Source organism: Ixodes scapularis, unplaced genomic scaffold, assembly GCF_016920785.2.
Source record: "Ixodes scapularis isolate PalLabHiFi unplaced genomic scaffold, ASM1692078v2 PGA_scaffold6__148_contigs__length_123643588, whole genome shotgun sequence".
NCBI classification, from domain to species: Eukaryota; Metazoa; Arthropoda; class Arachnida; order Ixodida; family Ixodidae; genus Ixodes; species Ixodes scapularis.
Genome location: NW_024609881.1, coordinates 63177182 through 63188161, shown reverse-complemented (window position 1 = coordinate 63188161; position 10980 = coordinate 63177182). Strand labels below are relative to the sequence as shown.

The 10980-nt window shown below is 45.4% G+C and overlaps 1 protein-coding gene across 1 annotated transcript in view; it reads right to left on the bottom strand.

The window, feature by feature from the left end:
* Positions 1-503: 503 nt before the first annotated feature.
* LOC115316682 (venom metalloproteinase antarease-like TtrivMP_A) overlaps positions 504-10980 on the bottom strand; it is a 104995-nt gene continuing 94518 nt past the window's right edge. Inside the window, exon 14 of the mRNA XM_042294454.1 lies at positions 504-551. Coding sequence (XP_042150388.1) covers positions 504-551 — 48 coding nt within the window. The remainder of the gene's footprint in view (positions 552-10980) is intronic.

The following is a 10980-nucleotide window of genomic DNA, read 5'->3' as shown; positions in this document are numbered from 1 at the left end:
GGCGACAAAATATGCTGACACAAGCGAGAAGGTACGGGATAACCACAAAGCTATCCTGCGCAACTGAAACAAATGCTTGATATGTGCATGTTGTTGTGTATTCTGCTGCAATTTATAAGTAAAATGGATTTGCCTCGAATGATCAGATACAAGTTGCTACTGTGCTCTCGCTCTTCATTGATTTGCAGCACGGCAGATATCAGGACCTAGACTAATGACTGCCGCGAACAATCTTTTAAATTCTAGTAAAATTTAAGCAAAACGACCCTTTAGGTTAAGTCTCTGTAATTCGTTTTCCGTGTTATTTTTGCAGCTAAAGCTAAATAAAGTTCACAGAAAGTTTTAATCTGCATTTTATTGTAAAAAGAGAATGTAAATACATATATTTATTGCGATTTTTTTCTTATATAACACTCAATACGAAAGGCAAAAAGAAACGCTTTTATTTATGCTTCTTCAGAGGCATGGATATTTGAGACCGGAAATTTCCACCTTGTAACTGTTTAAGAGACCTCGCGGTCAATATTTGTGCAGTTTCCGAACCAGCACCGGTGAAAAAGAGGGAACAATTTTCATCTTAGATTTCTCAAATTTGTCGTGGCGAGACACCGAGGAATGTTAGCCAGCCGTCAATTTATGCTTGGTACGCTATTCTAAGCACCACGCAGAAGTTTTAAAGTATGATCTCTCTATTACGCGTACTAGTCTGTTTTCGGTTTTTGGAGCAAGATATACATTAAAAATAAGCATTCAAGAAATATCTGACAAGGTTAGCAAGAAGCTATGTCTGAATATATTTAGTTGTAGTACATTTGTGTATACACGTGCTAACAACTTAAGACAAAAAAACATACACGTTTACGAGCTATATAGCGACATAGAAATAGCGCCTCCTGCGTCAATATCACATTTACGTAGGTTTGAGTTGTTTACAATTATTTGTGACGAACTCTCCTTATTTGTTTTCCGTCCGGTCATAATGTGTGCGTGAGCAACATGTGGCATGCCGATGGGTTTGGTTGCTTTGAACGAGCCATCAGATAGCACAGGTCCAATTCATTTGAGCTTCACGTGAAACAGTGGTTCGTAAGTAACATCAGACTAAGAATGCTTGAAATGGGTAAGCCGCGCTTGGTAAATCTGCTGTCCTTTTCATCTTCTACGCAGTTCATTGACTGCTGCTGCTGGCGATCCTCTCTGTTCAATGTGAAATCGGCGATAGACAGAAGTTGGCAGTGTCGCGGTGAACATGTATCCCAATAGTATCTTAGAGGAACGGTTGAGGATTTGTATGTTTCTTTCAAGCTACATGTTTTTACCATACATTCAAAACCATATTTTTGTTGAACGCGCCCCATAATTCTTTACAAAAAAAAGGCCTAAATTATATTAAAAATGGTTCGGAGAAAGGTAGATTTTATAAAATTGCACAATAAGCTCCTCTCACGAACTTCTTCACTCTTTCCACAGAGAATTCCAGAGAAGAGGAGAGTCGGGAAAAGGAAACCTCTAATCATTGAAAGTTGAGGAGCTTATCTTCCTTTGATGGTGCAACAAAGAGAAGTTCAGCTTTTTTTGTCCAATTTATCCACCCTGGGTGACTAAGGTGTACTTGGTAGGTCGCTGGGGCGACACTATATTTTAGCACCATTAAAAATGGCAGACTGTATTAGTGTAGCAATAACGGCGTTTTTGAAAACAAATTTAAAAAGCCTAAAAGAACAGGCAGTGTATCACTGAAGATTGATTGGAGCCGGATATTACTTGCACCTCCGAAGAGTCGAGCTAACTAAAACTATTGCCGTACGCACAGTTGGCCAAGTAGGCGGCGCGCGCGTGGCCTAGCGGTTAACGTGTCTGCCTCCCACGCGAAAAGCCAGGGTTCGATTCCTGGGAGCGACGCATCTTTTGTTATTCCTGCAAATTAATTTTCTAATAAATTCGAGTACCCTGTTGATTGTTCCAGGTCCGTATGTTCTACGCGTCGAACATTCTACGCCGACTATTGCAGAAGCTCACACGTGTACATAAGGGGCTTCGCATAGCGAGCCAGGGTCAGTTTTTCCCCAGCGTTCGACTCTGCTGTTAAGCCGAATTCGACGCCCGCGACGCTCTGTTATTACCTTTTGTACCCGTTTATTTTTGGCACAAGTTCGCCACATTAAACGTTTCTTTCTTTCTGTTTATTTATTGTTCTTTTGGTTACCACCCGTGACATTTTGATGGAGGTGCGTTGTATGCATGTCTCTTCAGCACACCCCTACGAGGGCCCGCAGTGCAAGTCCGATCCCGAGCCTCCGAGGACCCAACGAAGAGAGGACCGAGACCCGATCAAGTCACCGCAAACTCGGCCTACCCCCGGAACTTGGACCACTGCCGGACAGGACAAAGAAGCTACCGAAGCCGACGATGAACACCACGTCGCAGCCGGACGGAACGCCACCGACGTCCATTGTCCACGTGTAGGCCCCACCGAGGTCGCCGCCGAATTTCAGTGGCAATTTTCATGAAGATGTGGACGACTGGTTGCGCCACTACGAACGCGTCGCACGGTTCAACGTATGGGGTGCGGAGCAGAGCCTGAAAAATATCTACTTCGCTCTGGAAGGCACAGCACGTACCTGGTTCGAGAACCACGAAGCGTCAATTTCGTCGTGGCAAGACTTCCAGGCGTAGCTTCGACGTGCTTTCGCCAGCCAGCAGCGACGTCAGCGGGCCGAGGATCTTCTTCAAGCAAGAAGCGAAGGGCCAGACGACAGCGTCTCAAGTTTCGTCGAGGACGTTTTCCGCCTCATAAACCGCGCCGACCCAAAGGCTCCTGACGAGAAGAAGCTGCGGTTCCTGATGCGAGTGGTGGAAGAGACCATCTTCCGAGGCCTTGTGCGGAACCCGCCTATCACTGTCGAAGACTTTATCACGGAGGCAACAAACATCGAACGTGCCCTTTAAGCACGGGCCTCCCATTACCAGTGACTTCCCGGCGTCGCTGCAATCTCGACTTCCAGCTGCAACAGCCCGGACCTCCGCGAAATTATCCGGAACGTCGTGCGGGAGGAAATCAGGAATCTGCTACCTGGTGCCACAAGGCCGGTTACGCCCTCACCAAAGCAGCACAGATTTTGGCCAAGCAATGGCCAATGTCTGGCGATGGTCTTTTAGCCAGTGGCCAGAGAGTGGCCATTCATTGGCCAATTGTTGGCCGATGGCTGATGGCCACTGGCCATTGGCCAATGCCAGATAAAGGCCAGTAACCGGCCAGTCTCTGGCCACTGTCTGCCCACTTGGCCAAGGACCATTGCCAGCCATCGGCCGATGACTGGCCAAATCTGTGCTGTTTTGGCAGTCGCCCAGATTGTCAGGGAAGAACTTCAGCAGGCGCTGCAGTCAGAAGTTCTCACCAACGCCGCTCCTGAACCACCGAAGCTGAGCTACGGCACAGCTACCCGACGACAACAGATCCTCGCCCATATACGGCGACACCTCGACGGGGCCTACCAGAGCCGCAGACTTTCCTACGTCGAGAAGGGCAACCCCACCTCGCCCGCACTGAACAACCGGCACCTAGGAAAACAGATGTCTGGCGCACGGCCGATCGACGACCACTCTGTTATCACTGCAGCGAGGCCGATCACGTCTACCAGAGTTGCCCGTACCGACAAATTGGCCTGCGAGGCTTTGCGCCGAGCAACCCGCGACCTCGCCTTGGGGAGCGATCAAGAGACGTCGAGAAGTACCTCCGACGACCCCTGTCCCTGGTGCCGACTCCACCACGAGGTTCCCGTTCGCCTTCGCCTCGACGTGTGCTTTCGCCCTTCCGCCGTTCTCATCGGGACAGTCTGTCTCCCCTATATCGTCGGGAAAACAAAGTGCGGCAACGCCTGGAGGTGGCGTTGCTGCCTTTACAGAAATGTCATATCTGGACTTATATTAAAAAATACAGATATGGATATATAAGGAATTGGGCAGATATGGCCAGATATCCACAATCAGGCCATATCTGTATGGATATAACCATATCTGCCCAATTCCTTATATACCCATATCTGCCCAATTCCTTATATACCATATATAGACGGCTTTATAGGATCCCGTGTTTGGGTCTGGCAGATAGGGTACCCACCCCATATAAAGAAATTTTCACGTGATGCTCCTTCTAGCATCACATGAAAATTATTGCCATGCGGCAGGTACCATACTTTCCAGGTCCAGACATGGGATCATATAATGCATTTCTATGAATATCCACATAATATACATTTTGCTGTTCTCCCACACTGCCAAACGTGTGCTTACGTAGATATATCTACAGAATAGGCCACTGACCAATCCTTATTGCTCTGGTTCGGAATCTGTCATTCCGACAAATATGTATGCTACAAATATAGAATGCAGACGATCGCTAGCTCGGAAACACTGTAACATATCATTCGACGTCGGAAAGTAAACAGCCCTTTGGCGGGGTTGGTTGTCGAGGGAGCAGACTGAAAATATGGTTTGCAAAAGAAGTTTTATTTATGAAAGCGCCAAAACTCTAAACAAGTACTTCCCCCATTCAAGAAAAAATGATAAGAAACAAAACTGTAATATAGCATGGACAAACATTAAAATAGACTAAAAATGTAACAGTACAAAGACACCTATTAAAATAAAACAAACGGAAGGAAACAATTAAGTTGTAAACTATACGAAAGTTTCAAAGTCCTTGATTCCTACTCACAGAGTCACAGTCCTGATTCAACTCTCCGGTCGAGCACAGCAGTTTTGACAAGGGCTTGCTTGCTAGCCTCGTCGTTGAAGTCCTTCCTTGCACCGTGTGATGATCAAAGCCCCCGATCGCTCCTCGCTGGCCTTGTTTTTCCGTTCGGTCGCCAAATCTTCCCGTGTGATTAACACGTCACACACGCACACAGACACAGTTGTTCGCCGCGGAAGCAATACAAGATGAAAAGGTCATACTGCTCCTTGAACACGACGAGGTCACCACTGTTTCCCGGACTAGGAAATGACGAGGGCATCATATTTTTTACTAAAACCTCATAAAAATAAAAAATAAGATAATGAACACATAAGAAACAAAAACAAAAGGACTAAATCATGAGAAAAAAATGAAATAATGAACACACAAGTAAAAAGCATAAAAACACGAAGGACGTACACAGACAGCCACATTTGTTCAATTAACAATGACGTTAAATTCTGAAAAAAAATATTCCTGCTGCGCTAAAGATCACCAATATGGTGTGTAAACTAGGCCACCTTGAGCAAAGCAGGAATATTTGTGATCATAATCAAATGTCACTGCGAACTCAAAAAGTGTGGCTGCCTGCGTAAGTCCTTCGTATTACTATTCTTCTGAATTCCGTGTTCATTATTGTGGCAGTTTGGGACCAGCCGGAACTTGGTGCTTTTTCCATTCTGACCTTACTTCGGACAGCTTCGTATCCATTGAAAAACCCACTAGCTTCTCTACATAATCTCACTCCTCAAAAAAAAGAAAGAAAAGAAAAAATTGCGTGTATGTTTATACAGTCGGAAGTTAGCTTGCCTAAGTGCGCGTCTGATGTCTCAGCTGTAGAGTAATTTAGCCAGCGCGGTACAACCGCTGGCCTGGGGTCTTTAACGCGCACCACGCAGTCGTGACACACAACCGCACGCCGGTACGATGTTCATCCAGATCGAAACGGGCAGGGGCGGGGATCCACTCCTTTTCCTTGCTTCCCTTGAGGCACTGACAAATAAAAATCAAAGGTTGGTCAATTATGTTAACGCAATATACTTCAAAGACGTAGCATGAGTGCTGGCAAGATATTTGCTGCCTTCAATGTAGATAAGCTTGTAAATTTACATGCTAAATAACAAGTAACTTAAAAGCTGAAATATATTTCGATGCAACTACAAAAAAAGAAGACTAGCTCTGCAAATATAGCGCTATCTAGTACACCATAATTGAGTAGAATCGAATTACAGCGTCCCCCTTACAAAGACTGGAGCAAAACAAGTATAGACTCTGCCGTGCCACTACAGCAGAAACAACGGTATTGTGATCTCGTGGAGATCAGAGTTCGAAAAAATTGTGACAGGCTTTGGCACGACAATATGCCAATGTCATTATTCATTTTTGCATATTCTACGGTGACAGTGCAGGGAAACAATCACACACCAGATACTCAGAAAGACAAGCACACGCGCTGAACGTATAACTCTTGTCTATTCGACTAATATAGATACCAAAAACTGGCGAGACACTACCTTAATTGAGGGCATGCATGTACAGTCGGGAGCAAAAGTTTGCGGGGCACCGGAGCGCGTGCCGAAATGCATCGCCGCGCCGTGCAACGGCGCGCCGCCGCATTAAAAAGCCGCGCTATGCGCATGCGCGCCCTTCGTGCTGGCAGTGATGCCTCTTTCGCTCGTTTCTTTCCGACTCACTCCTGATAACCGGAGTCGGCGCCAGGGGCGCAAGTTGCCGTTTCGCTGGCTGTCATGTCTGGCGTCCTCTTCAGCCGCCACAGCAGCCGCGCTGGGTGACGGAGAGCCTGGTTAACCCCCTCCCCTTCCCTACGCGAGCTCCGTGACAAAGCGCGGCAGCTGAAGCAGACGCGCAGCATGACAGCCAGCGAACCGCTAACTCGCGCCCCTGGCGCCGACTCCTGTTATCAGGAGTGCGTCGGAAAGAAACGAGCGAAAGAGACATGAATGCGAACACGAAAGGCGCGCATGCGCGAAGCGCGTCTCCTTAATGCGGCGTTGCGCCGTCGGACGGCGCCGCGATGCATTTCGGCACGCGCTCCCGTGCCCCGCAAACTTTTGCTCCCGACTGTACATTTCCCTAGAAGCTTGTAATTAATACTTCAAAGCCTCCAAAAAAAAAAAAGAAGAAAAACACCAGTAGGACGAGAAAAAATGCTTCACCATATAAAGCAGCCTGAGTGTTTCTGGAGGTGTGAAATTCGTTACACGTACGTTGGATCATATGAAACACGTGTACTGCAAATGATCTTTAGAGCTCGACATTTCGCGAGGAATAAATGCCAGCGTCAAAAATTATTTCGCGGGCACAAATTCTTGCGATCGGAAGTGGTATGCTATGCATTAATCACGACGGGGTGAATTCATCGCGGCACCAATTTTTGGCAATTTTTTTCTGGGTACGAACTGCGAAAATGAAGGCGTCTGCAGACGACTGGGGCGGCGAAAGCTACGGACTTGCTCGATCAATCAATCGCTGTTTTTGTCGGGTCCAGCTCTCAGCGCGCAAGTACGGAGAGTGGCATCGGCGATGGAGGGGCACCGCGCTCTTCCAGACATTCTAGCTTACCAGTAAAGAATACGGCGGAGGCAGGAAATCAACCCGCCCCCTCCCACCCCCACTCCGTCTCCCAAAGAGTTCCCCCCCCCCCCCCCCCCCCACCCCCAATCCGTCTCCCAAAGAGTTCCGCCGCAACTGATCGACCTTAAGCGAGTAGACAGCCTCTGCATCGAGGAAAAAAGAAAAACAGCCTCGCATAACACCATCCGCGCACAATTAGTAATACTGGTAAAAGCAAGCAATCTACGGACAATAACAAGCCTTTTGAACGCAGGAAATAATCTAGCCCTAACGAACAAAACACGAACTTACTTCGATCCTGTGCCATGATCTTGGCTGTTGAGCAGATTTGACGTAGTTCCACGTCCCACAGTCGCTTCCGTCTTTGTCGGACACATTTGAAACTAAGGCAAACTCCACGCATCACCACTAATCGGGTAATTGGACCGTTAGCCGGCCGTGATCACAGGCATTCAAACGCACACGGCCGGCAAAACGTGCGAAAGAAAGGCCGTTGCTTCGATGGCATTGTATTCGTATCTTCAACATGTTTGAAATAAAACGATCAGCAAACTGCATTATAAAACTCATAAAAGACAAAGCAATAATAAATTATTTTGCATGTCAATTTCGCGACAATATTAGAATAAGTGCTGAGCATGTTGCAAAATAATAAATACGAAACCAAGCCTGCAATGATGAGAGGCTAATTCAGCAGACATGCAACCTTCTAGAAAGGAAGCGGAGGTCATCCGGGCGGCGTTAGCGTAGTGTGTTGACGCTCTGGTTTTCTCAGCTGGTGGTCGTTGGTTCGAATCGCGGTAAGCGCTGTTTGTTTTCTTACACTGTTTTTTTTAATTTTAAATGTTTTTTCTCAGCTTTTCGTATTTGCTCTTATTATTTTTAATATTTTTTCTCACCTTTTTGTATTTTGTTTTATTTTTATTTCGTAATATTTTATATTATTTTATATTATTTTGTATTATTTTATATTATTTTGTATTATTTTGTATTATTTTGTATTATTTTGTATTATTTTGTATTATTTTGTATTATTTTGTATTATTTTAAATATTTTTCTCACCTCTTTGTATTAGTTTTAATTTTAAATATTTTTTTCTCATCTTTTTGTATTCTTTTTTTTATTTATACTTTTTTCTCACCATTTTAAAATTGTTTTTATTATTGTAAAATTTTTCTCACCTTTGTGTATTAGTTTTTTTATATTTTAAATATTTTCTATATGTATGCTGCCGTCGGCACCATTCTTCGGGGTAACAATCACGCAGAAGGTGAAAATAAAAAGCGCGAGCCCACATTTGAATTGATGCAATTCAGAAACCCTGTCCCTCTTGTTCTGCCGGGATGATTCGCTCCCTCCGTGCTAATAGGTGGGTCAGTGTAGTAGGCAAACAGCGCAAGTCCTTTCAACGAAGAAATGCAATTAATAATAATGGGTACATTTAGAGAAAAATGGGAAAATGTAAGTGATAAAACTGCCACAGTGATGAAGCCAAAGTTTGTCATGAAAGCGGTCCATCTTCACCCACTATTGAAACAAAAATACCGCCATTTTAAGGCAGTAATTTAGTTAAGCTCATAGCTCATAAGCACGTTTCTTAATTTTCTGACTTCCGGAAAGTAGTATTTAATTTTGTTCTGGTAGATCAGCGCTATTCCCCGCGTGCCGCCAGGTCTTACTTATACAGGTTGCGCTCCGCAGTTTTACTTATTGTTAGGCCTAAACACTTTTTTTATTCCTGAGATTCAAGTACTGCGCGGATAATTAAACTAGCTTTCAGAAATGCTATCGTTCGGCATTGTGACATTTATTTTTCGTAGTGTCAAGGGGTCACATTCACAAACCCAGCAGTGTGTAGATCCAGAACGCATTGGTGTTTGTCGTTTTTTTGAGTAAAGAAAAAAAGTTTTTAAATTCGCGTTCCTTTGGTACGGTATGTCGTATAACATAAGCTATTAAAGAGACAGATACCGTTTCGCCTATGTGAACATTTAAAATATTTCTCTTAGATGATCGTTTTATATGGTAACTACCACATAAAACAGTCAATTCCTGCCTGAAATAGCATATTTTCACACTAGATTAAAATGACTATTAAAATGACCTCTCAGGAGATTTATGTACCTCTCGTAGCGTCATAAGCAATAAACACATCTCTTACTTTTCTAGTTCCTGGGAAGTAATGTTTATTATTGTTTTGTAGCTCAAAGCGCGTGCTCAGTCATGCTATGTCTTTTTCTTTTTTCATTCGAGGCTCCGCTATACCGTTTTTATTTTTTATCAGAGCCAAACACCTGGGTATAACGCCAGACCTTAAGTATAGTAGATCTAATTAAACAAACTCCCTGAAAAAAGTGTCGTTCGGCGTTGTAAAATTTCATTTTCGTGGCGTAGGGGGTCAGATTCTCAAATCCTGGACTGCAAATTTCCCTCACGGCGTTGTTTTTTTGTTGTTTTTTTTTCGCATTTTCGCGATAAAACACGTCAGCCTTGCCATGGTGGGATCAAATACGCCAGCGTCGGCAGTCATTTACGAAGGATTGATCAACGCAAACATTTCCACTCGCTACATATGAATCGCCGCAGTTCGTCAGAATCTCGATGACGTGACTGCATTGTAAAAAAAGGCAAAAAAAAATAGAACGATGCCGGTCAGTAAACGGAAGTTCCCGGGGCTCGCCAGCCTGCAAACAGCAAAGCGCCATTGCCGGCCAGTCACTGAACTTCCATGTAAATACTGCCCATCAAAGACAGAAAAATACCGATGCCGGCCAGTTACTGAACTTCCATGTAAATACTGGCCATCAAAGACAGTAAAATACCGGTGCCGGCCAGTTACTGAATTTCCGTAAATACCGGCCCTCAAAGACAGCATAATACCGATGCCAGCCAGTTACTGGAACCTCCAAGGAAAGACTAGCCAGCAAAGACAGCAAAAACCCGACGCCGGCCAGTCACTGTAACTTCTACGGTTGGACTGGCCAATGAGCAAGACGAAATCCCGACGCCGGCCGGGGCCGGTAGCTCCCCGGTGCCCATGGCCAGGCGCTGCCATCCTGTTACCATGGGCGGGCCGGCGTAGTCCCGATATCGGCCGACGCGGAGTGCTACCTGCATCTACACGTTGACTGGCACCATATAGTGCCATATACAGGAGTATCAGGCATCCTATACTGTCATATATGGCAGCCACTGGCACCATATATGACTTTATCTGGCAATATATATCGTCATATATGGTGTCACCTTACCATATCTGCCCTGATTTCAGCCCTTGTATGGCAATATATGACCGTATATGTCTACTTATATGCCCATATATGGCCCTATATCAAATATATCTGGGTCATATATGACATTTCTGTAAGGGTGAAGACGACCAAAGTAAAGAGCCTCCAAGAACGCCGGAGCGCTCCCACTCTCCCGACGCCACGCGTCGCAACGAAGCTCCTGCAACGGTGTCCGACAACCTAAACGTTCTTATGTACGGCTAAGACGCTTCGGCACTTGTGGACACCGGAGCAGACTACTCAGTCATGAGTGGGAGGCTCTCTCGCCGCCTGCGAAAAGTTACGACGCCCTGGGTAGGACCACAAATTCGAACCGCCGGAGGACACCTTATCACGCCTGTCGTAAATTGCACTGCTCG